The 24322-nt window shown below is 39.7% G+C and overlaps 1 protein-coding gene across 2 annotated transcripts in view; it reads right to left on the minus strand.

The window, feature by feature from the left end:
• Window positions 1-24322, minus strand: part of vldlr (very low density lipoprotein receptor) — a 63358-nt gene that overhangs the window by 34872 nt on the left and 4164 nt on the right. For both annotated transcript variants that reach the window (XM_031745673.2, XM_031745672.2), the window contains exons 2-3: window positions 15026-15145; window positions 8071-8193 (exon numbers count right to left, since the gene is read on the minus strand). In XM_031745673.2, the coding sequence (XP_031601533.1) occupies window positions 8071-8193; window positions 15026-15145 (243 nt within the window). The remainder of the gene's footprint in view (window positions 1-8070; window positions 8194-15025; window positions 15146-24322) is intronic.

The raw sequence follows: 24322 nt of genomic DNA on the forward strand, positions 1-24322 counted from the left end.
CAACGATAGTGGGTCCATTCTTCATCAATGGAAACCTCAAGGCCACTGCATATTTGAAATTGCTACATGATTATGTGTTTCCCTCTTTATGCACTGAAGCTGGCACGTTCCCTGAATTTTTCCAGCAAGATGGTGCATCACCACATTATGGGTGCCAGGTCTGAGCATTCCTAGATGAACAGTTTCCTGGAAAGTGGATTGGTTGTCATGGGCCAGTTGAATGGCCCCCCAAGGTCTCCCGATCTGACCCCCTTAGACTTTTCTTTGGGGTCATCTGAAGGCAATTGTCTATGGTGTGAAGATACGAGATGTGCAGCACCTGAAACTACGGATACTGGATGCCTGTGCTGGCATTTCTCCTGCGGTGTTGCTATCAGTGTGTGAAGAGTGGGAGAAGAGGGTTGCATTGACAATCCAACACAATGGGCAGCACATTGAACACATTTTATAAGTGGTCAGAAACTTGTAAATAACTCATGAAAGAATAAAGTTACGTTGAAACCAAGCACACCATTGTTTTTCTTGTGACATTACCAATAAGTTAGATGTGTCACATGGCCCTCTTCCTATTGAAAAAAAACAAGAGTTGTATCCAAGATGGCCGACTTCTAAATGGTCACCACCCATCTTGAGGAGTTTGCCCCCTCACATATACTAATGTGCCACAAACAGGACTTTAATATCACCAACCATTCCCATTTTATTACAGTGTATCCATATAAATGGCCCACCCTGTACATCATCTTTTCCATTGTCTTGGTTTGGTTTTAACATTGAAAATGAAGTAGATGATTAAAAAAAGTTGACAAAGCCAGCTACTGATACAATACGATCCCCTTCATGGCCAGAAACGGGGTTAAATTCCATCTGCAGAAATGCGACTCAGAATCCTACTGAATTATTAGGAAGCCCCTTTTTCTCCCCCAGGGTACATATTCCCCTAACAATACTTTCTTCCATAAAATTTCAGCTTCAAGATCAAGTTTGCTTCTTATCCCTTCATCTCACACTGGAGATAAGCAGCATGCACATAAAACTGGCTGTGCTGTGATAAGAGCTGCTCGGTGGAGCAGCAGATGAAGGTGAATAGAAGAGTGACTCCCACAGATGTATGAATTATTGACTATGAGAATTGTAGTTTGGGTGATAAGCCAGGCTGGTGATATACTGACATAATTCTGAACCCAGTTTGGTCTCTCAGCTGCACACTGTATAATGACAGTGCACAGAAGCCACTGTGCGCACTAACACTTATCCCCATCACTGACTAGTTGATTTTGCAGTCTCCTCTTCACTCTTAAGAATACAGGGTGAAAGGTTCCAGTTCCATTAATCAGTAGAGTACAAGTTTCTGCATAGTGTGTACACTGCATGCACACATAAAGTACTTGAGCAGGCTGGTTTGATGTCTGCATCAGAATGAAGGTCATTTCACTGAATTTGAATGTTGAATGCGGCATGCTTGTTGGTGCCAGACAGGCTGACCTGAGCCTTTCAGAAACCACTGATATGCTGGCATCTGCTGGGCTGGGGTTAGCATTCATGCAGTTTTAATATCACTCTGGTTTCTTGGCTAGCTTAGCTTTAGCATGCTGGCTGGCCGTGCAGATAATTGCAGAGAGCTGAAATTGTGTTTTCAGAATAATGTAGTTTGTCCTGGATGCACCACGCTCTCGTCCATGCTATAAACCATGCTATCATTTTCCCCCTTAGACACATGGATTGAAATCAGCTGATTGCGGTGGAAGTGGAACCAATAAGCAGAATCGATAGGCAAGCCAACTAACAAGACCAAGAAATTGAACTACTTGCACTACTGGGAACTAGTTCTTGTAGAGAACTGCTTCTCCATTCCCATCCCTATCCAACCAGGTAGTAGCAAGGTATACAAAAATGAAGTGACTGAAGAAGTCAAATTTGAGTTAGCAGTTGGTAAATTCCAACAGAAACTACAACTGGAGCTGAACAAAATTTGCATCATGGCATTTTAAGATTCTGGTAGTTTCACAGCAAATGACATAGTAACATTTCTCATTAACATTTTCGCCTAAGGAGGCCTTTATAGGGGCCTACAAAGGCTCCTTCTCCCTTTATATAGACAATTTTATTTCATTTTTTAATTTATAGTTTAAACTAGTGATGTTTCCGCAGTGAAGCTGGCTTAGAAACAAACTCCATTTGGAACCTTCCTTCCAACCTTTGTGGCAAATGACTGCCTCCAGGTAAAACCTCCATTACCATTGCCTCAAAATTCTTTATATTTTATTAACTCTGTAAAGTCTGAACAATGAAAAATCAAACTCTTGTTTTGAATCGAACTGGACTTATGGAATCTGAGGGAAAAAAAAAGTCTTGAAAACTGAAACTCATGTACACTCACAAACAAAACACTTGTTGGCTTAATCTTTGACTTAATTCTTTGATTAAATCAAAAACCAAATGGCAGCTCTGTGTTGTCCATTTGTCTTTACGGTTCTTGAACGTGCAACCGCAGTACAAAAGTCCTTCATGCAAATGTGAAGGAGAAACAGGCATGTAGCCACTCAGACGGACGTCACTCTGTTCCCTGCTGTAAAGTCATGTGCAACAGCTGGTCAAACAGTACAGAGATAACTGCTACAGTAGCAGTGTTGACTGGCACGTACACCACTGTAGTTATGACTGGAACTTCTCTCACACAGACTGCAAACTGGTATCCCGTTCAAGACCTTCAGTTGACCGAGACACTTTTCCAAGTGAAACATACTCTACAAAAGCTTGTAGTGCATAAAGCCTACAAAAGCTCAAGCTGATTTCAGAGAGAAACACTTAGATGAGTTTCATGATTTCAATCAGGGGAGAAAGGAGGAAAAAAAAAAAAAAAAAAAAAAAAAAAAAAAGGGAAATAAGTGAATGGCAACTTAAAGTTACTTTGTTCTTAAACTTGGGAACGTGGCACCCCCCCAGGGCCATACTCACACCTGCCAACATTCCTGTTTATCCTGGGGTTGTTATTGTCCTCAAATGTGTTACTACAGTAGAGTCTCACCACTTCAACTACTAACTAACAACTCGTCAGTTAAAGTTCATAAATACACAAACAACGCCTCTTTCCACCGATTATAAATAATTTATGAATGTGAATTTTTAAACCAGTTATATACAAGTTCCCATTCATAAATATTTTCTATTCCATTGTCTTGTGTAGCATGCTCAAACCTTGATAATGTTGCAATGCAGACCTCTAACATTTGCTTGCTGGCATACTTATGTGCTATGTATGTTGCATTTGTAATTGCATCTTGTAACCAAGCTAGTGGATGGATAGACAGACACTATATGCACAACTTCAAAATGAGAACTTTTTTGACAGGAGGGTTTGAGTTCTGAAAGCTCTCCCAAATACTCTTAACCGGCAGCTCACTAACCTTGTTTGCACCCCCATTATTTTAGCGTTTTGCCTGGCTGTCCCTTCGTGTCCTTTGGACCCCCTAATGGGGTTTCACGCTCTTGTATTAACTGTAAAATAATGTCCAATGTCAGTTTTTACTGTTTACATTGAGTATTGATACTTTTAAAAATTGGTGACCTATAACTACTTATCTACTACTACTACTACTACTACTACTACTACTCCTCCTCCTCCTCCTATACATTGTTATGGCCATTTGGATACATCTGGTACAAATTCATTACCAGTGCTAAAATATGAAGTCCCCGAATCATTTTATGGGTTAACCCCCCCCCAAAAAAACCAAACAAAAAACAAAGTTCAGCTTGATTTTGTTATTTAGTAAAATAATTAAAGTGTAACAAAGGCCTTTAAGATGACATCACTTATGTGTTTGCTTTTATTTAAGCCAAAACTAAACAGTGCCAGGATAAATACAGTGAAAGAAAAACAGCAAGTCATTTTTCCCCTTAGTCTTTCGACTGCTGCATCCTGCTGTCATTTACAGTCACCATATTCTCCTTTTCTTGCACCTCCCAAACCTGCGTTGGCTTGTGGAGCTGACAAGATTCAGCAGAAGTCAAATTATATTTAATGGTGTCACCACAACATGCTGTGTTACTATAAGTAACAAAAGCTTCCCAACAGGTGTTCAAACCAGCATCCATCAGGCTTCTGCCTTTTGACTGAACGTCACGGGTGAACAGTGGAGCGACTGAAAGAAAGCACAACTACTGTTGGATCTTTTCAGCCATGTCAACTTGCTTCACTACAGTTGGCAGTTAAGTAAAAAGAAAACATTGTTACTCCCAACATTAGTTTGCTTTAGCCAGAACACTGAAACCTCATAACTGTCCAAACTAGTCTAATCATTTCTTTGTCACATTCAACATGATCTGCTTTACACTGGGTCAAAATGTAGTGCACAGGCAAGAATACATGTTTTATTGTCAAATATACAGAGAAGGGTTTGTCTTCAATTCATCCAACGCAACCTGACTGCTTAGTATTCCAAGACATTCTAGTTCTCATTTGTCCCATCTGGGAAGCCATACACTGATTTGCAGTTACTCTGAATGGATAACAGCAGGTGGTCAGCCAAGTCTGTATAATACAACCATTGTTAAACAAAAGAAGTCACTTCAAGGTTTGAACTGATGCACAGGGGATGAATTCGAGATTTAATTCTTTTTCATTAATTTCACTGACGACTTTACAGTGGAATTTCTCTCCATTTTATAGGCCTAAAAGTCTTTGTTTTCACTTCACCCACTTTGTCTTTCTAACTCTGTAGAAATTTGGTTGGAGCCTTGGCAACACCTAACAGCCAATGGCTTGGAACAACTGCGCTGCTGAAACAACTCCCCAACGGGTCCTACTCTTGTTTTGGCAGAGAGCGCCAAACATCCCCTCACAGGAGGGCAGAAGGGATTGGCCCCAACTCTAAGATGTTGCTTTTCTGCTAGAGGTTGTTACTTTCGTATCGTTTTCAGGTTTGTGCACTGAACCTGCTGAGTTGAAATACTGCAGTGGGAGGAAAGGGACCATACCAGACACACGAGTGCTCATTGTGAAAACTCAGAGCTGGTGCGTAACCCTGTCAGACACCTGAAACGCTCTGCTGCCCCAGCAAATCTCACTCCAAACACTGACAAAAGAAGTGTGGACACCCAGTGTTCCAAGTTAAATTTAGTGCCTGGTCCCATAATTGGTACCATTCGCTTCCGTTTTCCACCCACCCCCAATGTTGAAAGTCATGTCTGTAACAAGTTTGATACTGTAACTGTAAAGTCATTGTTTTAGTCCATTTATTGAATTTAAACCCCCACAACAAAACTCAGTTCATTCCACCCTTCACCGTCATGCAAGTCAAGTTAAATTCTAGTTCACAGAAATGACATAACAGGAATTCTCAGCAAACAGGGTCCGTTTAGGACTAAAATGCAGTTTGATATGTTTAAAGCAGAATAATCAAAGGAAGGGTGTTGATGTGTGCCAGACCAGGGTTTCAGTATTCTCTTGCAGCAGCATTCATGAGCTATACTTTCTGCATTTTTATCATCTGCAATCAAGATTTTAAAGCTGCAGTGAAACCACTTTCATCTCCACTCTGATGTTTATCTATACACCTGAGGAGACACCAAAGTCCATTTGTCATTAACGCAGCACAGAAGTGATTCATTGAAGAGCATCATCATGAGTCATCTGATTTCAACAAGCGCCTTGGTGAGACCTCATGTCGCACAACATTTAAAGCACAGCAGCTTTCCCATTTAAACAACTTATTTATTTGACAGTACTGCTTGTAGGGGACTCCTCCCTCACTGCTTTTAAGTACCTCGCTGAATTTCTGCAGCGGCACGAGCATCTGTTAGGAACAGCAGGAAGACTAAGCATCTCAAAGTGAATAGTAAAAGAAACAAAAAAACCAAACAAACCCCCCCAAAAAAAAACCAAACCGTTTGACCTCATGGAAACCTTAAAGTTTACTTGTGCTAGAGCACATTTAAAGGCAACTGTGCTTGAAAATACAAGTTCAGCCACAGTTTTTTAGCTTCACACAAAGGGCAGGTATGAAACTTTAACCAGTTAAAATCTGTAGAAAGTTATGCATCGGGAACACCTTGCTGCACTATTTGAATACATTTCAATGTGCAAATTCAATTTCATTAAATGCTGGCCAAGGATTTTTTTTTTTTTTTTTAAATTAGTACTTTTGAACTTTTATTTTGCCATACATCTATGAAGGACTGTAGAGCACAAACGGTCAGTCACCCTGATGTGGACAGCTGATTATACACTTTGCATTTTGAAGCCTCAACTTTTAAAAACTGTTGGTTTTTGGGGCCTAGAAGTTACCATTTTTGGACAAGTGTGGGGACTGTTATCAGCAAATGTTATCAGTGCTAAGCCACATCGATGAAATCTTAAACCAGCTAATTAGTGCAGAGTAAGAAACAGTTGGGTTTTTTTTAAAGCATCAATTTCACCCATTATAACTGAAGCACAAACTTCACCAACCACATCAAGACATTAGTCACTTTAATGCACCAAGATGCACAAATGACAAACACAGCAGAGATGGCTGGTTCAGTGACAAGTCCCCCCCCCCCAAAAAAGTTTGTTCCAGGCTGCAAGCATATTTTTAATACTGTAAAAGGTGGACCTCAAATGGGCATTACAGGACCAGCAGCTCCTTGAGCCAATGCAAACCTAATACTGTACCAGGCAGCAAACCAAACATACAAACTAACATGCATAGAGACATTTGATCATGGTGCTTCAACTGTCAACTCTAATCTTAGAATTCACTTAATTTTCACTTAGTTTTTAATGCACGTTCTGGGATCCCGGTCACGACCAGTTATGGGGAAGCAACTTTAGCTTTCATGCACCAAGCTGCTGGAGCAACAGACTAACTGATAACAGACATTTGAAGACTAGCGTTTAAAACCACACAAAAGGCAGACGAGCCATTATTTTTACATCAAATTTGGGTTTGTGAGATAATTTTACTTGTGTCATTTTTAAATGGTCTGTTGCCTTTATTATCACTGGTTATGATTCTATTATTAATTCAGCTAATTACACATCAATTCTGTTTTCCATAATTCATATAGTGCAACTTGTGCTTTTTGGGGTGACAATGGACTTCCACCTCAACTAAAACGTGGTATAAAAATAACATTTTGCTTGCTTGCTATAAGTGTGATGCGTGCTTGTGTCTGCCCCGACCCCATAGGAGGAAGGCCGACCTGTCTGTGGTGGCCTACATCCTTGTGGCTGATGTGAGCCAGTCACAAGGATGTGAGCCAAAGAAGGCTGGACAAACAATTTTTAGGTCAGTTTATCCTCGCTGTTTTTGGGGGCTGAACCTACAGTTTTCACTGCAGTTTGTGTCTTTCACAGAATTAAAGTATCTCATGCTGCTCAACCTCCTGAGAGAGATGTTTATACAAGCTCAGGTTTCACACGTTAATGTTCATGATATTGTTCCTTGTTGTTAATCTTAATCTGTGTGATGGCTGCTGTGCAAACCTGTGAATGAACCCATTTTTCCTCCAAGTAATTTATAAATTAACAGGAGTAACCGACCTGTGTACAGCAGTGTTCTCTCCAGCGGCAGATACAGCAGGAACTATAATCAATCTTGCAGCATGCAAGCCTTTTACTCAGCACTAAAAAGACTTCAGTTCTGGGGCTCTCACTGTGTGCCATCTAGGCTGATTTAGACCCCAAGACCAATTCTTTGCCCCATTGGTTTTATAATAACCGTACTCTTAACTGCTGGGGAAAACTAAAAGCGCTATCCCCTTCCTGTTTGTTACGGCCAAGCCTCGATTTTCTTACAAGATTTCCATGGGGCTGCAGACCGAACAGCACACTGAAATGACCACCACCACCTTAAAGTTGGTGACATTTCATGTTTATTGCATTGTCAAATTTACAATAAAGTAAGGTTAATCTAATGAGATAATCAGGCGTTTAGACAAATATTCTTACAAACTGAAAGTTTCCACTTTAACAGCTTACTGGTTCAAGAGTAAATTCTTACCAAAAGTTAAATGTGCAACTAAAATAAATATGAAACACTTGACTGTTGGTGTAGCGCAGTGTTCATCGAAAACCCATGTACTTACGGCAAATGTCCAAGCTCTCATCAGAACCATCTTCACAGTCTGGCTCCCCATCGCAGTGCCACCGCTTCGGGACACACTGCCCATTGTCACACACAAAGTCCAACTCCGCACAAGTCTTTTTAACTGAAACATGGAGAGAATATGAAATCACTGTTTGAATGAAATGTCTGAGATTATACAAAGAAAAAAAAAAAACAAAAAAAACCACACAATATCAAGGGAAAGATCAAATCCAAACTAGCACACTTCATGAATATGAAGTCATTTTTGCTCCTCTCCTGTGAAAAGGTCACCAGTTTACAACCTGTTCTGATTAAGCGAGATTCAAACACTACATTTGCATAAGGAATGCAGTCAATACAGTCCTCGGGAGGTTTGAGTGTCTCGCTCATTTTCCATCAAAGGGAGACTGAAGACAAATTTAAAAAAAAAAAAAAAAAAAAAAAAAGGTGTAATTTATATTTGGTTGTACGTCTGTTCTGGGACCTCCCAACCCTTCAAACAGAACAGAACATATCAGCGACAGGCATGAAAGGGAAGATCAACGGCTCTCACAATGCTCTAGATTTACAGATTTATTGCACCACAAAGATTTTGACATTTCAAGCGCCGCTGCTTTTTAGACTGTATAGTGATGCAATCTATACTGAAGCTGCATGCGCCCCCCAAAAAATAATCTGCCTGACAACAGACATGTTGAAACCCAAATCTTCATGGTCCAACTAGAAACTACATTAGCTCACTTGTGTTTGAAGACAACCAAGCACAATAAATGGGTGAAACTGAAGCCCATTGTGCGAGCCATTGTTTCTCCCCCCGTGTGTACATTTTCAGCTGAGCACCCATTTGTTAGATGTACATTTTTAAACAAGCAATGTTACTAAGTCACATACAGCATGAAACACAAGAGCTGGGGTGGAGTTTGGTTGCAAAGTGGCTTGCAAACTATAACATTTACAGAAGGAATGGAGGAGCTGCAAACCGTGAGCTTCAAAGAGAGAAGAACGATGAAGCCTATTATAGTATGACTGTCATGTGCAATCCTAGACAACTGGTTCAAACTTGATCTATACACTACCAACATCTTTCACATCTATATACCAACTATAATATTTACTTCAATTAAAAACTACAGTTTCTTTTTCCTGTGTACATCAAAACTGTGCGATTAAGGCCCATTCTGGAACATATGCCGTTTTTTGCCTGGAAATTGAATGCAACATTTGCATGTTCAAAAATGTTGTGACACACATTTTAAAAGATCAAAGGGTTCAAGTTTTAAGAATCTGACCACTTATTTCCTACTTGGTGTGCCTTCACCATTCTACCATTACAGATGGCAGAGATTTTTTTTTTTTGGCTATAGACTGCGTGCTACAGCCAAAGAACCATGGATGCCCAAAGTCTGTAAATGGTTGTGAACGACTGGCTTGGTGGTTTATTCCTTTGAAATTATTGCCCTGCCTCAGAGATTTCCATCTTTTACACTTTTATTTTATTCTCGATTAATATCAATAAAGTGGCTAAAACACCGTTTAAAGCAACGGGCTTTCCCCCATTTTAGTGACCATATAAACATGAGGGGTTTTTTTATACAAACCTTTTGTAAAATCATAATTAGCAGTACTTAGGTAATAATTTACAGGTACGTCAACTTTTACAAACAATAAATATGCATAAGAGTACTCAGAGTGCAACTCCACCCAAAGGGTGAGGGCTATAATAAAGTGTTATTTTTTGTTGTTAGCATTGGTAATATGGAAATTAGAATGACAAAGATGCTGACATCGGCACAAATGCTCTATGAAAACAATGCAGATTTCATTAATGGGGACACCATAATGTGTATAAAAATGTTTTACAATCTTTGTTTGAGCTCATTATGTCCCCGATAACTAATATTTCTTTAAGAGGTTTGGAGAGTATCCACTTCCTCCCCAATTCGTGTGACCCTTACCCTTGACTGAAGCATTACATACTACATTTAAAAAAAAAAAAAAAAAAAAAAAAAAAGTGATTTTATCATCTTTACTCATAGGATTGGAGCAGAACTAGCTGAAATCTTTGGGTACCATACGCTGGGCATTCAATTTTGACCTTGGCTGCAAACAATCAACTTCAAGGTCAAATGCTTAGGCCTTAGGGGACATGAGTACCTAGGTCGGCCATTTTGTTATTAGCCTCTACATCACAGTATTTGAAAATGTTGGTCTAGTATCCAGTTTTTAAGCTAGACTGCAAACAGACAAACTGAAAAGATCACATACTCCCTTTGGCAGGAGAATATTGTTCCTAGAATTTCACTCAAAGTCTGGAGTATAACAGTTTACTTGTCCTTTTGCCATGTTAGTTATGTGGTTACACCTTGGACTTTCATAAAGCAACCTTCAAATTATTCTCGGTAACATTCTTACATTAAAAAGGAAAAGACACCTTTATGCAAGTGCAGTCTCCAGGCTATGTTGGATTGATGAATCTCAAATAAACCAAAGTTTCAAAGAATCCGATAGAAAAGACAAGAAATTTGGGGGAGGGTTTTAATTTCTCATGTCTGATAGAAAAGACAAGGAAGGGTTTAAGAAAACTTGTGAAACAACAAACTCCAACACTAGCATCTCTACTGGAGGCTCAAGAAAACACTTCAGCCCTCTTCACCGTCTGACCAGAATACAAATACAGACTTCAGAACCAATTTGAAGCTCATGACAACAGCCAGCCACAGTGGGACTCATTACCAAACTTCTTTTATTAATTAAATCTGGATTCTCATCTTTCACGCATCAGTGAGCCTCAGTTCAGTCTGGGCTGAAAGTAAAACAGCTCTGATCTCCCAGAGAGAATAACAGTCTGAGACTCAAATACAACAACACGTCAGCAGCTGAGAGAGCGTGAAGGAATAAAACTAATTTTTAGTTTTCAGTTCACTGTCACTGTTCGCAAAACCAGTCATCTGCTTCTGTTCTAACTGGCTATAAATAAAACCCCAAATCTTCCCTGCAGTCACTCTGGATGTTGTGTATAATGCAGATTTCCACAAAACCAGTTTGAAAAAGTTCCCAGTCTAATTAAAGTTGGCCATCAGCAAATCCTGCAAAACATTGTTGGGAATTGAGTATGGTCATTTAGAGAGAGTGCTAAAGCACAGTACTGTATACTGATAAACCTACACACGCTCTTAAAAAGGAGCAATATAATTGTTTCATCTCAATTATCTTGTTTTTAATAATTGTTGGAAGCCATAATTTCAATTAACAGCAAAGCCCTACTTCCTCTCCCATCATCCCTAGTTCTTTTCTCCCTCCCAGCACCATCACATGACCCAGATAGATCAAAGTATAGGAGACACAGCTGTAACTATATTTAGCTCTGCTCCATGTGCCACCTTGACATCACCAGGTCATCATGTCCCAAGGGAACCTAGCAAAGCTGATGGGGACTGAGCCAATGTGGCAGGTTCTGAATGTCATGAGATTATATTCATGTGTGCAAATGTTAAGAGGAGGAGAATAAGCCATCTACTCCACTCTTAAAACTCAGTGAAGGATATGAAAGGAGTGGATGATGTGATTCGAATGCATTTATCTGCATCACAGACAAAATGTGTGCAGCATTCATCAGGTCCTTTTCTGACTTAAATACTGGTGGATCAATTTGAACCTCCTATGTCGCTTTGTTCAAGTTATTACTTTCCAAACCTAGGCATCCATGGTGCCCGCCTACCCACCCAGCATGGTGACGACAGTCTTTATGGCTGAGGAGTAAAAGGCAATTGAGGGATTTTTAAACAAAATGCACGTCATAATAAATTGATGGGATAAACAATCTTTCATTTCAGTTTGAAGAATGAAAGCAGCAATCAGGCCTAATATTAAAAAAAAAAAAAAAAAAAAAAAAAAATCTTAATACATAGTGTCCCTTCTAGCCAAGTATAAAGAAAAAACAAATTAGTGCAAAAACTAAGAATTTTAGTACCTGTTCTAACAGTTTTTTTTTTTTTTTTTTTAATACAAAAAAATTAATTAAAATCAAGTCAAATCTGGCACCCCGTGAGCTGACCTTTACAGACCGCTCAGATGCCATTTCCTGCTTAATTTACATGTTGTTCACATTGGCAGGGAAAACACGTTTAATTGCAAGCAAGGACTGTCGTTCAGTCGCCCACACTCCATCAAAAGGCCACAAATGGTGTAAATAATTCGTTTCCAGCCCAGTTACAGCAAGAGAGACATAAATGGCAACTGATCCACAGAGCAGTGCAGACAAGCTCCAGGCAAACATCGACTCTGAGGGCTTTCAGGAGGTGAGCAAGTAAGGAAGAGGCATTCTGATTAAACTGATGACAAAAATAAAAATCAGTTTGTTAATCCATCTGATTTTTCACTGTTACACTGTCTAGTGATCTGTATTGAGGACAAGTGTCTTTGTAGTAAAAAAACAAAACATTTGTTTAAAAAGCTCAGATGAGTCATGCTCACACCTCAAAACTACAAAAGTAAAATTGAAGTTTAGTCAGGAAATCAGCCATTGTAGCACAGAGTCCAGTACACAGACTAACGCCGACCTGACCGTGGGACCAACCAATTTATTCTGGCTTATTAGTTTCACTCCTCACCCATGTAATGCATTTGATGGATTATGTTAACTTCACATGTTTACATTTCCGATGGGACTGTGACATCATAATCTATACGCCAACCAAATCCAGAATCAGTTGTGTCACTACAGAAGTGAACTGAGGCGGTGACATTTAGGCCACCAATTCATACTTCCATGAGCATGATGGCATGTGGGAGTGGGTCAAAATAAACTCCCACGTGTTCACAGTGATGAAGGAACATGTCACCAAGTATATTTGGCACTAGGATATATATTTTGGTTTTTTTTGTTTTGTTTTCACACATTTCTCAATAACCATAGCTCTACAGCAGGTAAGATACTTGTATAACTGGAGCCTGGGAGACTAAGTGTTACTAACACAATCACTTCATTGGTGATTTGAAAGATTTGATATATTTAACTCCAGAAATATCTGGACAGCTACAATTTCTGGCTCTGTATGTCAGCACAATAGATTTGAAAATTGACAAGATGCAGAAAACCTGTTTTGACTCTTTAATGGTGAAAGATTGAGCCAATTTGATGATGGACTCTGAAGCTTCTTGGACACATATACCCGACACTGGGGAGGTACCATCCCAGAAATGTAGTTGCACATTCCAGAGACAGACATCAACTACTGATGGGTCTATTTGGTAGCAATATGCAGTGTAAACTGTATTACTGCTCACTGGAAGGACAACTGCATGAAAAGCATCGGTCACTTGTTCACTACTCTAATAACCAGGATTCTGAGTGTTTACGAGACATGTCTTATTTTCATAGCTCTGTTAAAATCAGTTAAAGGTTCTTAGTAAAGTTAACAGTGAAAGATCAATGAGCTCCAAGTCCAACATTAGCAGCTCAGCTTCACTCATAACAACAAGAATACAGACAAGATTGCAGGTGTAAATGTAACCTGTGACAATGCCATCTCCAAAAAAAAGCACAGAACCAACCCAGCTACAGGCTGCAGCACTCTCAGAAAGTGTCTCAGGAAGCGTGCGGGCGATGAATGTAACCACGGTGACGTCACCGATCCTTTTGTTTGCAAAGTCGTGCTGCAAAATCTCAAGTTGAGCACATTCGGAATCTTTGTGTTTGAAACCTCTGAGTCCAACAAGGACTATAATTTACAAAATGATCTCATCATAAACTTGGAAATAAGGACTCAGGACAGCAAAGCATTCATCAAGGTCAGAGCAAGGGAGCCGAGGTCCGTTTCAAAGATTTCTATAAATGTCCACAGTGCTTGCCATTAGAAAACTAAAGTCTGTCCCACACCAAATGGCTTTTCAGAGCCAGAAAACCACATTCATCTTTTGTATTCTACAGAGTTGGTACATTCTGAAAATATCCTTTTTGCCCCAATAAAAATTCCTTCAGAACATTCAGTCAAGAGAGGAACCCTCTCTGGGAGGCACGCAGATCATTATCCAAGTCTGTCAAGGAGGAGAAAAAACAAAAAAAAAAAAAAAAAAAAAACTTCACGAGAGCACAGTTTTCCACAGGGTACAAACCAGTTAGTTTTGAAATAAGGCCACTGCCAGAATTTGCCAAAATGCATATCTAAAAAAATAAAATAACGTAGGATTAGCTCCAAAATGGATTTTTAGAGATAACAGAAGATCAATCAGCACAAGGATAACTGGAAGTAGTAAGTATTGCGGAGGCTTTGAATGGGCATGATATGAACCATACAATAGCCTCATTAGAAAGACAGTGGAGGCATGTCTATGTGATGCATGGGCATGTGCAGCATCGTACAGAGAAGCTGGATGAATTCTGATGTGCATCAGAACATTTAGCTCAGATTCAGCCAAATGCAGTAGAGTAGTTTGGACAGTGCCTCTCAGTACCAACCGATAACAACCCAAAGACATACAGCAGCTTAAGAAGTGGAATATTCTTCAGTGTCCAAGTGCAATACATTTCTTCAACTACTTGAATTAAAGCCTAGAGTGTGCACTTCAACTCCATCGCGATCATTTCCACTGTGGTGGTGTACAGAGGTAAGATTGTTGAATTTTCTTAAATACACTTCAGCCAGTTTTCAGAATCTGGCATTAGCTCTATTCAAAAGATCTTCATCCAAAGAATACAGATGAGAATTGGTGTGTGGCAAAGGTAAATTACATTTCCTGACATAAACATTCAGGTCATCAGACCTTTGCTTAAGTTCAGACTATGATAATCTATTAAAGTATGCGACATTTGGAAACCATTTACTTCAGTGATTCGTAACTGAACAAACATGCTCCTTTGTAGCAATCTGTTATCTGGCCACATGCATTAGTCTTAGTCCTTCACACTTCAAGTTTTTGGCATTACTGTGTGACAGCAGAGTGTTTTTCCTCACCACATGAGTTCTCGTCGCTGCCGTCGCTGCAGTCCTCATCTCCGTCACACTGCCACACGGACGGGATGCAGCGACCGTTTCCACACTGAAATTGATTGGCTTCACATTCCGTCTTCGTACCTACAGAGGACGACACACACAGCATTTGAGAAAAAACCCCCCAAACAAAAACAACAAACGCAACTTATTATAGTCCCAAATGTTTCCACAAATAATTTAGTGTCTGGGATGTCATTTCCATTTTGTTTTAGTTCCAACAAGGCTCGCTCCAGTGCTTAAATCTCCTTTTAAAGCACATTAGTTGGCACATATGTTGGAAATCCACAGAAACTTGTTTCACAATTCAAACTACTAAAATGTAAGACTATTTAAGAAATTAAAATTTTATGTCAATGGAAAACATGTTCAACAGTAAACAGAGCAGTTGTTGGGGCTTTGCAATTAACAGTTTGATTACAGCAACAACTTTGACTCAGAGCTTAAGATAAATAAATTGTGCTCGTTTTAACTTTGAGCCTATCCTAGCTCTTAGGGTGAGGCAGGGTACACCCTGAACAGGTCGCCAATCTGTCGCCGGGCTAACACAGAGACAGACAACCATTCGCACTCACATTTACTGCAGGCAATTTAGAGTTACCAATTAACCTATCCCCATTAACTGCATCTCTTTGGACTGTGGGAGGAAGCTGAGCACCCAGAGAGAACCCACGCGAACACTGGGAGAACATGCAAACTCCACACAGAAAGACCCCAGCTTGAACTCGGGATGTTCTTGCCGTGAGGCAACAGTGCAAACTATCGTCTCAAGGTCAAACCATCACCCAGATATATGCAGCGAGTAACTTTAAAAATCTGAAATAATGCTACCATGTGGAACTGATTTAATACTATACAAACAGGTTTTCTTGGCTAGTGAAAAGAAAAATGACAGGAATATGAAAAATTTGAAACTCATTTTAAGTAGGGTTAGATTTTGTTAGAACATGGATTTCCCCACAATGCCTTAACTATAGGAAGCTCTTACGTGCTTGGACAGCTCCAAAACCCACCAGTTCCCCCACTCTTATTTTGAAAGTACAATGGCTGCAAACTAGCCTCCCCCAGTCAGGCATTCTTATCTAGCCCTATAGCCAAGTTGCTATTGTGTTAGGTTCTTTATATCATTCAGATACTTCCCCTTAGAACATTTCATCCCATGTTTGACTACAGCTGGTGACTAGTTCTATGCTCCCAGAGGACTGCCCTAACCAGACCCTGAAGCTGAGAACTGCCATCCCCAGTGGCACTCTGAGAAACAGCTGATATTGCAGTTTACTGATGTATGACAGTATGATGATAGGTCAGTGGAGCCTAAACAGCCAAGATTACCATGTTTACCAGATCACTATAATTTAGTAAGCAGCAATAAATAAGTGGGGTGGAAGAAAAATAAAATAGATGGCTTAACCAGAAGAATGACTTTTAGGTTTCTCCATAAAAAACAGATTCCAATTATGATTTTTAAAAGTTTACTTGTGTCCTAAATGACAGCACAATCCCACTTTCAATACACTGTAATGCACCTACTCACAGCCTGCAATGAGATATCAAAACCTCTTGGGAGACATTAAAATGAAAACCTTAAGCTCATATTTTGACACTTCACAAGTAAAACAGACATAAACAAAGCACCGATTTGCAGACAGTACTGTGCAGCGCAGTCTATTACTAGAGTACTGGAGGCGCCAACTACTCCAGGTCTTAAAATACCACAGTCTGACCTTGCTTTAGTGTGGACTGTCTGCCTGACCAGGTGGATAACTGGAGCACATGATGATTAAAAGCAGCCCAGAGGAAGTCACGGTTCCAACTGAATCTGTATGCCACTGAGGTCAATGAATTTAAAAATGTATGAAACAAGTTTCCCCTCGATAAAACTTGAGGTGTAGAAAACAGCAAAAGCACTGCAGGAACATACACCAGAATTATCTCTCTGTCAGGGCAGAAAGCCTCTAAAAACTGCATTCAGACACTGAAACGCCATCTGAAGGATACTTAAGTGGGTCAGGAGCTCCTCTAGAGAGAAAAACACCCCACACTGATTTGAACCTGAACAGCTTCGGGCCTTTAGCTGAAGCTGCAACACTATTCAGGATCTACATGAATGAAACGTGCCACAGTTTCAAGACATGTGCTACAGCCAACACTGACGACTTATATTGAAATGCTTTATAAGAGGCCAGACAATTTTTTTTTTTTTTTTTTTTTTTTTTTTTTTTATAAACACAAACAGCCTTTTAGATTAAGTGTGACTAAAGGCTTTATAAGCCGAGGTCAAATTTACTCTTGTCAAACCATCTACAGAGATGCTAAACACAAGCACAGCGCTGCACTAACAAAGCAAAGACTTGAACGCTTCATCGGAGCATGCCGTTGATCAGAGTCCAGCAGCTTCACCGCACAGAAGGACGCAAATACACAGCCTGCAGACAGACATCCATCCAAGACTACACCACCTGTACTTAGAGTTCATTTCATTCATTTTCCATTAAATCAGGAAAATTGCAAGCATTTTCACCATATTAAAAATATAAATCATTTATCTAAAGAGACCAAACAATCATTAACCAAGAAAGAAATCACAGAAAGGAGGAAGTGTTTAGAGAGAAGGCCAGTGGTAAAGGCAAATTATTTTAATCTGCAAACATTGGAAAAAAAAAAAAAAGGTATATTTTTCTACTGCAAAACTATTAATAGCAAGTGTTTTAATGGTGGAGGCACTGTGGGAAACCTACAATGAAGTGGATAAGATCCAACAGCTTTAACCTTCATATTACTGAGAGGAGTCATAATTGACTCAGTAATTTGTTTGTTCCAACTTCTGAAATTTTAAATAATGTTTCCGACTGCGAATCTGACAATCTCCACCATAACTTCATTCATTGATATAGTACAGCTCTTGTTACCATTGCAGGCTTTGATTTTATTAACAGCCTTTTATAAGCTTAACTCCCAGTCTTCTGCAGCAATAAAGTATCTTTCTCAAAAGTGACAATGAAGAGAGCCTAATTGAAGGAAATCAGTCAGGCTGATGCCTTTAATCAAACTGATTGGAAAAATAAAGGCAATAGGCCATTTTATAATCTCTGTAAGAGTGAAAGGAAATGCATAATTAAAAAATGCCATTTTTAAAATGAATGATTAAATGACTCCACATGTTATTTTGAATTTGCGTAACTTCTTTAAAACCTTTCAACACTGTACTGAAGTATGGCATGATTCCCTCATATAGCCTCATGGCTACATTTGTCACAAGTTTCATTCGACTTCAGTGACATATGGACTTTGATAACGGGCAAGATGATGAGAAATGATAGGAGACCAAGATTCTGTTAGTATTAAAAAAAAGTTACTAGAAGATCATCTAAAAACATGACTCATGTCAAGATGTTTTGTTTTCTGATGACTTGAGAAAATGAAGTCTGAACACGACCAATACATTTCCTGAAAAAAGGAGAAACTGCTACATGAGTCAAGCAATCACATAAAAACTTCCCATTTTTAAGATGACCAAAACAAGCTGGGTAAAAGCAGACAAAGCTGAACAAATAAAGCACTCCGAGAGCCTCACTAACATTCACATTGGATCTGGGAATTCACTGAAGTCTTCATAAGCACTGCCAAACCAGAGTGTTGAGGTGTTAATGTTTAATTTACAAAAGCGCCTCATCCAGCACCTAGTGTTTTCTTTAATCCCTCAGCACTGCAGCATTTCTGGAAAGACCTTATATTTTATGAAGAAAATGAATAAATTAAACCGTTGTGAAGCCAGACACATTGGGCATCAGCTCAGTGAGCAACAGAATCTATTAACAACTGGGTTCAACAACTCCTGACCCATCCTCTGAACATATTCACATCTACGCAAATAAAAATACACAAGCAGATGGAAAGTTATTCATGATTGCTCAAAACTACCAACATGCCAAGAGTCAATTTTTCTCAGAACAACAAATATCAGGATACTGTACTGGAAAACCCCGGCGATAGTCACTTAATATGCCAGTAGTAAGTTAAGTGAAATATAGTTCATTAGGGCTGCCACGATTAGTCGACTAGTCACGATTACGTCGACTATTAAAATCGTCGACGACTAATTTAATAGTCGAAGCGTCGTTTGAAGCTTTGTAAGATCCCAAAAGACGCAGGAATAAGTAGTAGTATTTAAGAGTGTAATAACGGACTGAAACAGAAGATGGCAGCACTGCATGTACAAGGATGCCAGCTGCCGTTAAACCCCGAAGAAGAAGAAACTGTGTCCCAGAATTCATAGCTCGGCCCAGCGCAGTTGTCAACAATGGCGGCAGCTAGTTAGTTTTAATATTACTCTTATTATTCTTTCTGGGTCACAAAATAAACGTTTAACATATTTTCAGGTGAGAATGTAACTGTGTAAACCTCAAATATCTGCTCAGTCTATCAAGACACCACATTTTCAAAAGCGCTCCGACCTCTTCGGAGACGTCTGTTACCCACCAGCTCGATAGCAAGCGGGGTTCAAGGCTCATTAGAGCCGGTGAGAACACCGGACTCCCGGGAAATCGTTTTCAAACTCACCGCTGTCTTTCGCCACTCAGGTTAAACATGTAATATAAGTCACTTAGATAACTTAAAAATGTTATTGTTTGGCTTTTTTTTAGTATTTTATTTGTTCCTGAGTAAATTGGTTTGGCTGAGAAATAAAGTTATAGTTTTTGCACCGATGAATAAACGTCAAGCAGATAACTGATTATCAGAAGTGTGAGATGCTCGAGAACATACTCCGGTGTCCTGTTATATTTTAGATAGCAAGGAGCAGACGGCTGAGTTTATTAAACTTCACTGAAACAATCTGCAAATTTCATTAAAAGTGTAATAAACTATCATCTTGTCTTTATTTTTAGTTAGCACATACCTTAAACACTTCAAGCTGTAAGCTAATGATAGTTATATAAGAGCAGACACATGCTGGTGCAATAAGCTGTACATTTTACTTCCAGTGGATGCATGATCTGATTAGTCGACTAATCGCAAAAATAATTGGTGACTAGTCGACTATCAAAATAATCGTTTGTGGCAGCCCTATAGTTCATAGAACCATTTTAGTCTATATCATCTTCCTTACTAAGAAAATGAAAACCCAGTGGACAGGTGATTGTCAAAGTAGCTGAATAGATTTTTCCAGTGAATGTGAAATGGTGGCATTTTCGCTTACCCTGACATACTAAATGCATTCAAGGCTTGATTTTCAGTGAGTGATTGCAGATATTGGGCACAGTTTAATCAATTCTGTGCAACTGCAACTACTCTAAGGGCAATGATTACAGCAGTATTTGTATCTGACCAAGAAACGCCAACCAGCAACTTGCAAGTTACTGATTTCCCATGCCATTCCCAACAATATGACGCACTTTGAGCAACCGCTTTGGCAACAAGTGGGAAGGAAAAACCCCTTTTAACAGGAAGAAACCTCAAGCAGAACCAGGCACGGGGGGGTGGGGTGAGAGGAGGAATGAAGAAACGAGATAAACCACAACATTGATATTAGTCACTCATAAGGCTCATGATTATTCACAATTCAAATGTAGCCTTGACCTTGTGCACAATGATCACCCTATTGCTGTTCACCCAAACTGTGCACAAGTTTCACTAAAATCTGACTCATGTTTCATTTAAGGAGGGAGAAAAAGAAAAGGAAAAAAGGGTTAGTAGAAAACCCAAACTTGGAACTGCATATCTGGATGTTACAGAAACAAAAGTCCAACTCACACTGCTGACGTACACTTAATGCCGACTGAGGTAAAGAGAGTGAGATCACATAAAGAGAACCTGCCTATGGCACCCAGTGGCTGTTAATTCCAAAACAAATCGCCACCATGTGAACCAGAAGAAAAAAAAAAAAAAAAAAAAAACCAACAACAACACACAAAACAAAATCATAAAAAAGGTCCAGCAGCAACACTGATGCAGCTTTGGCACTGAGAGTCACCTCTGTTTTCCGTGGGACTCCAAAGTGAATCCAAAAAGAAACCAACAAAGGCCAAAGCACATGTACAAATATAAAACACACGCAACATTTGCAGAATATTTGCTAGTGTAAACATGTGTAGTAAATGGGGTGCAACAGCCCATGCAAGTAACCACGAAGCCAAGCTGCAGGGAATGGTAAATATATTCCTGTTTTTGATTTCTTTAAGCGCGTATCCTCCTGGGTTACTATTCCAATATCTACACAGAAAACCATCGACTTGCTGTCTGGAAAACTGCACAGCCTGCACTTTGATCCACACATCGCAACAACACACCTCAGTAGTAAGCTCGAGTATACAAACCTGTACGAGCTCCTTCTCCCTGCAGTGTCAGATTCAATTTTGACCAGAGAGTTGAAGCCTGAACCCTCCAGACTGTACAGAGTGAGGACTACCGCTTACAATGACATGAGAAATGTCGCTCTGCTTTAATGTCATTCTTTGTTCGCACTTTTATATTAAATATTTTAACATGACTAAAGATCACATTACTTGGCCATGTTTTACAGACTCTGCATACATCAGCTTTTTTTTTTTTTTTTTTTTTTTTTTTATTTAAGTCCCACACATCCAAGAACAAAACCAAACCAAAACAAAAAAAAAAAAAAACCCCAACACCACACCTGGCCCCTTTGATTGTAGTTATTTAAATATTGCTGCTAGCCAGCTAGTCTGACTTTCAACCATTTGGTAAATAGAAACTTTATTTCTGATTTGCTGTTTACTTTTGTTTGGGCTGCACAGAAGCAGGTTCAGATTGGTCTGTCATTTTCCAGATGACTGGCTCGAGCGCACCGACTGCAGTTTTCCACCATATCGAGTTTATAGCTTAAATTTTTTAAAAGTTCCAGTTTGTTCAGCAGCTTCCAGTTCATACATGCTCTATTAAGTGTGTGCAGCCACCTCACCCTCAGAATAGTCACAATATTTGGTTAGTAGCAGCACTAGAGCATTTGAACAACCATGATTGAAAATGTTCAACTTTTCAGAACAAGCAGCATGAGCAAAACTTTAGTGCAGTAGCAGATGATGATACCTGGAATACAAGTGTGATTTCTACACAGCTGCCCATCCATAACCCCAACTGGCTCCTGTGACGACACTGAGCTCAGACTGCAGCATGAAATAATTTGAGCCAAATTGAAATGCTTTTGCTCTGCGAAAGGAGGACTACCCTCACCAGCTGCTGTCCAGCACAAATGAACCGTGTTGAATCAGCAGTATTAGGAACTTACAAAGGCTGCTGGTTACTTTGTTCTGTTATTCATTGTCACAAAACAGACATGGTATTCTTAATTAAAGAAAAGGACTGATGTGCATGGACACTGCCACAAACTCTACTGCACTAATTTTCTGTTGCACAGCCACTCTCTCCTCAAGTCTACCATTAAAAAAAAAAAAAAAAAAAAAAATTCAGACTTTAAAATAAAGTTTTTAAAAATTGTTTTTTATTTTATTGATTTTCTAACCTGTCACACTAACCTCGTTTCATGCTTTGTGCAATACAAATATTGGGTACCACCTTTCTATTTGGCACCCACAGTAAAAGATGCTTAAGCCATTTAGATTTTAATATTGCGTACACCAGTTAACTGAAATGTAGCGATGCCACCTGCCACCATCCAAGTCTGCATTCCTGGAGAAATTAGAGCACTTCTACCTCTCCATCACTGCGAGGTGGAAAGCACTGTGAACCAGCACTGTTCTTCATTACTTGGCACAGAGCATGAACTGTTTTATATGTCAGTAAACTGTCCAACACCACAATCTGGACAATAACGTGATGAATGAATGGTACTGCTGCTAGCTCTGCAAACATCAGCCATTACATGTATGCATGGAACAAAGCAACTTTAAAATACACATTAACATGCTTGACTACATACATTAGACCGTTCAGTTTGTTTCATTACTTTAAGACTAATTTACAGGAAAATCTCTTACTACTGTGAGAAATAGAACCCAACTGTGTCAGCTAAGGATTTTGTAGATACACATTACCACGGAAAATACAAAACCTTAGTGGCACATAGAAAGCAGCTTTATCTCTTTCACAGGAGGATGTTTAGGTCATTTTCAGCTCCATTTTCATTTGGCTGTGAGAATGCGGTTTGTCTAACACAGGGGTCCCCAATCCCAGTCCACGAGGGCCGGTGTCCCTGCAGGTTTTAGATCTCACCCTGGGTCAACACACCTGAATCACATGATTAGTTCATTGCCAGGCCTCTGGAGAACTTCAAGACATGTTGAGGAGGTCATTTAGCCATTTACATCAGCTGTGATGGATCAAGCACACATCTAAAACCTGCAGGGACACCGCCCTCGTGGACTGGGATTGGGGACCCCTGGTCTAACAGCATGAGTTCTTGACAAGTCAAACTGTATTCCAATAAAGTCATAATTACTGTCAAATTATTCTAAGTTTACAGAGAGAAACATTACCTCGTTATGACTTATTCAAAATCATATTTGTGGATTTATTAGAATCAACTGGTTCTTTCCTCTGTTAACGACTCATTAAACAAAAATTCGTTTTAACTAAAGACCTAATTATTTTGACACACTTTAACTGAAGACATAAGCTTAACGCATTTTATTTCTCATGATCTGCTAGTAGTACTCCCCCCAATTTAAACCACAGATTCAACAGGCATGGAGCTGTAATGAACCATCTCCTGCCCAAAATAGCAGCTCATTGTGTGCTATAGAACCGCTTTCACAGTTGAGGTCATGGTGATGCAGTTTTCCCCAGTAACAAATGTTTGCAGTGCTCTCCTCCTCCTCCTGTCTACCTCCCCGCCCACTTCAAGAATCAAGCGCACCCCCACATAGCCGCCCCCCCTTATAGCTGAGGATCTGGGTCTAGCATGGTATCGCAGTAACCATGGAGGGGAAAAAAAAAAAAAGATACATCCATTTTAATCAGGCCAGGGTTGCCACTGCTGATCTCGCTGTTGCCTAATTTGCGTGGCATCTTGTTCAAATAGGCTCACACAGTCTGTGTGTGCGCGCGTGTTCGTTCAGTCTTGGTGAGAAGCTGAGAATGAGACGGTGGTGGTGCTGGTGGGTGTATTGTGTGTGGAGTGTGTGCGCATTACAAGCACTTCTGATTCACCAGTTTCCCCCAAAGGCCATTTTGCCACAGCAGGCTGGAATTCAAGGAATGCATCTCTTTCAATAACTAGGAGTCATTTCATGATTAAATTTAATATTTTGTGCACAGGTTCATTTTATTTATACATCGCCAGCT

Source organism: Oreochromis aureus, linkage group 7, assembly GCF_013358895.1.
Source record: "Oreochromis aureus strain Israel breed Guangdong linkage group 7, ZZ_aureus, whole genome shotgun sequence".
Lineage (NCBI taxonomy): Eukaryota > Metazoa > Chordata > Actinopteri > Cichliformes > Cichlidae > Oreochromis > Oreochromis aureus.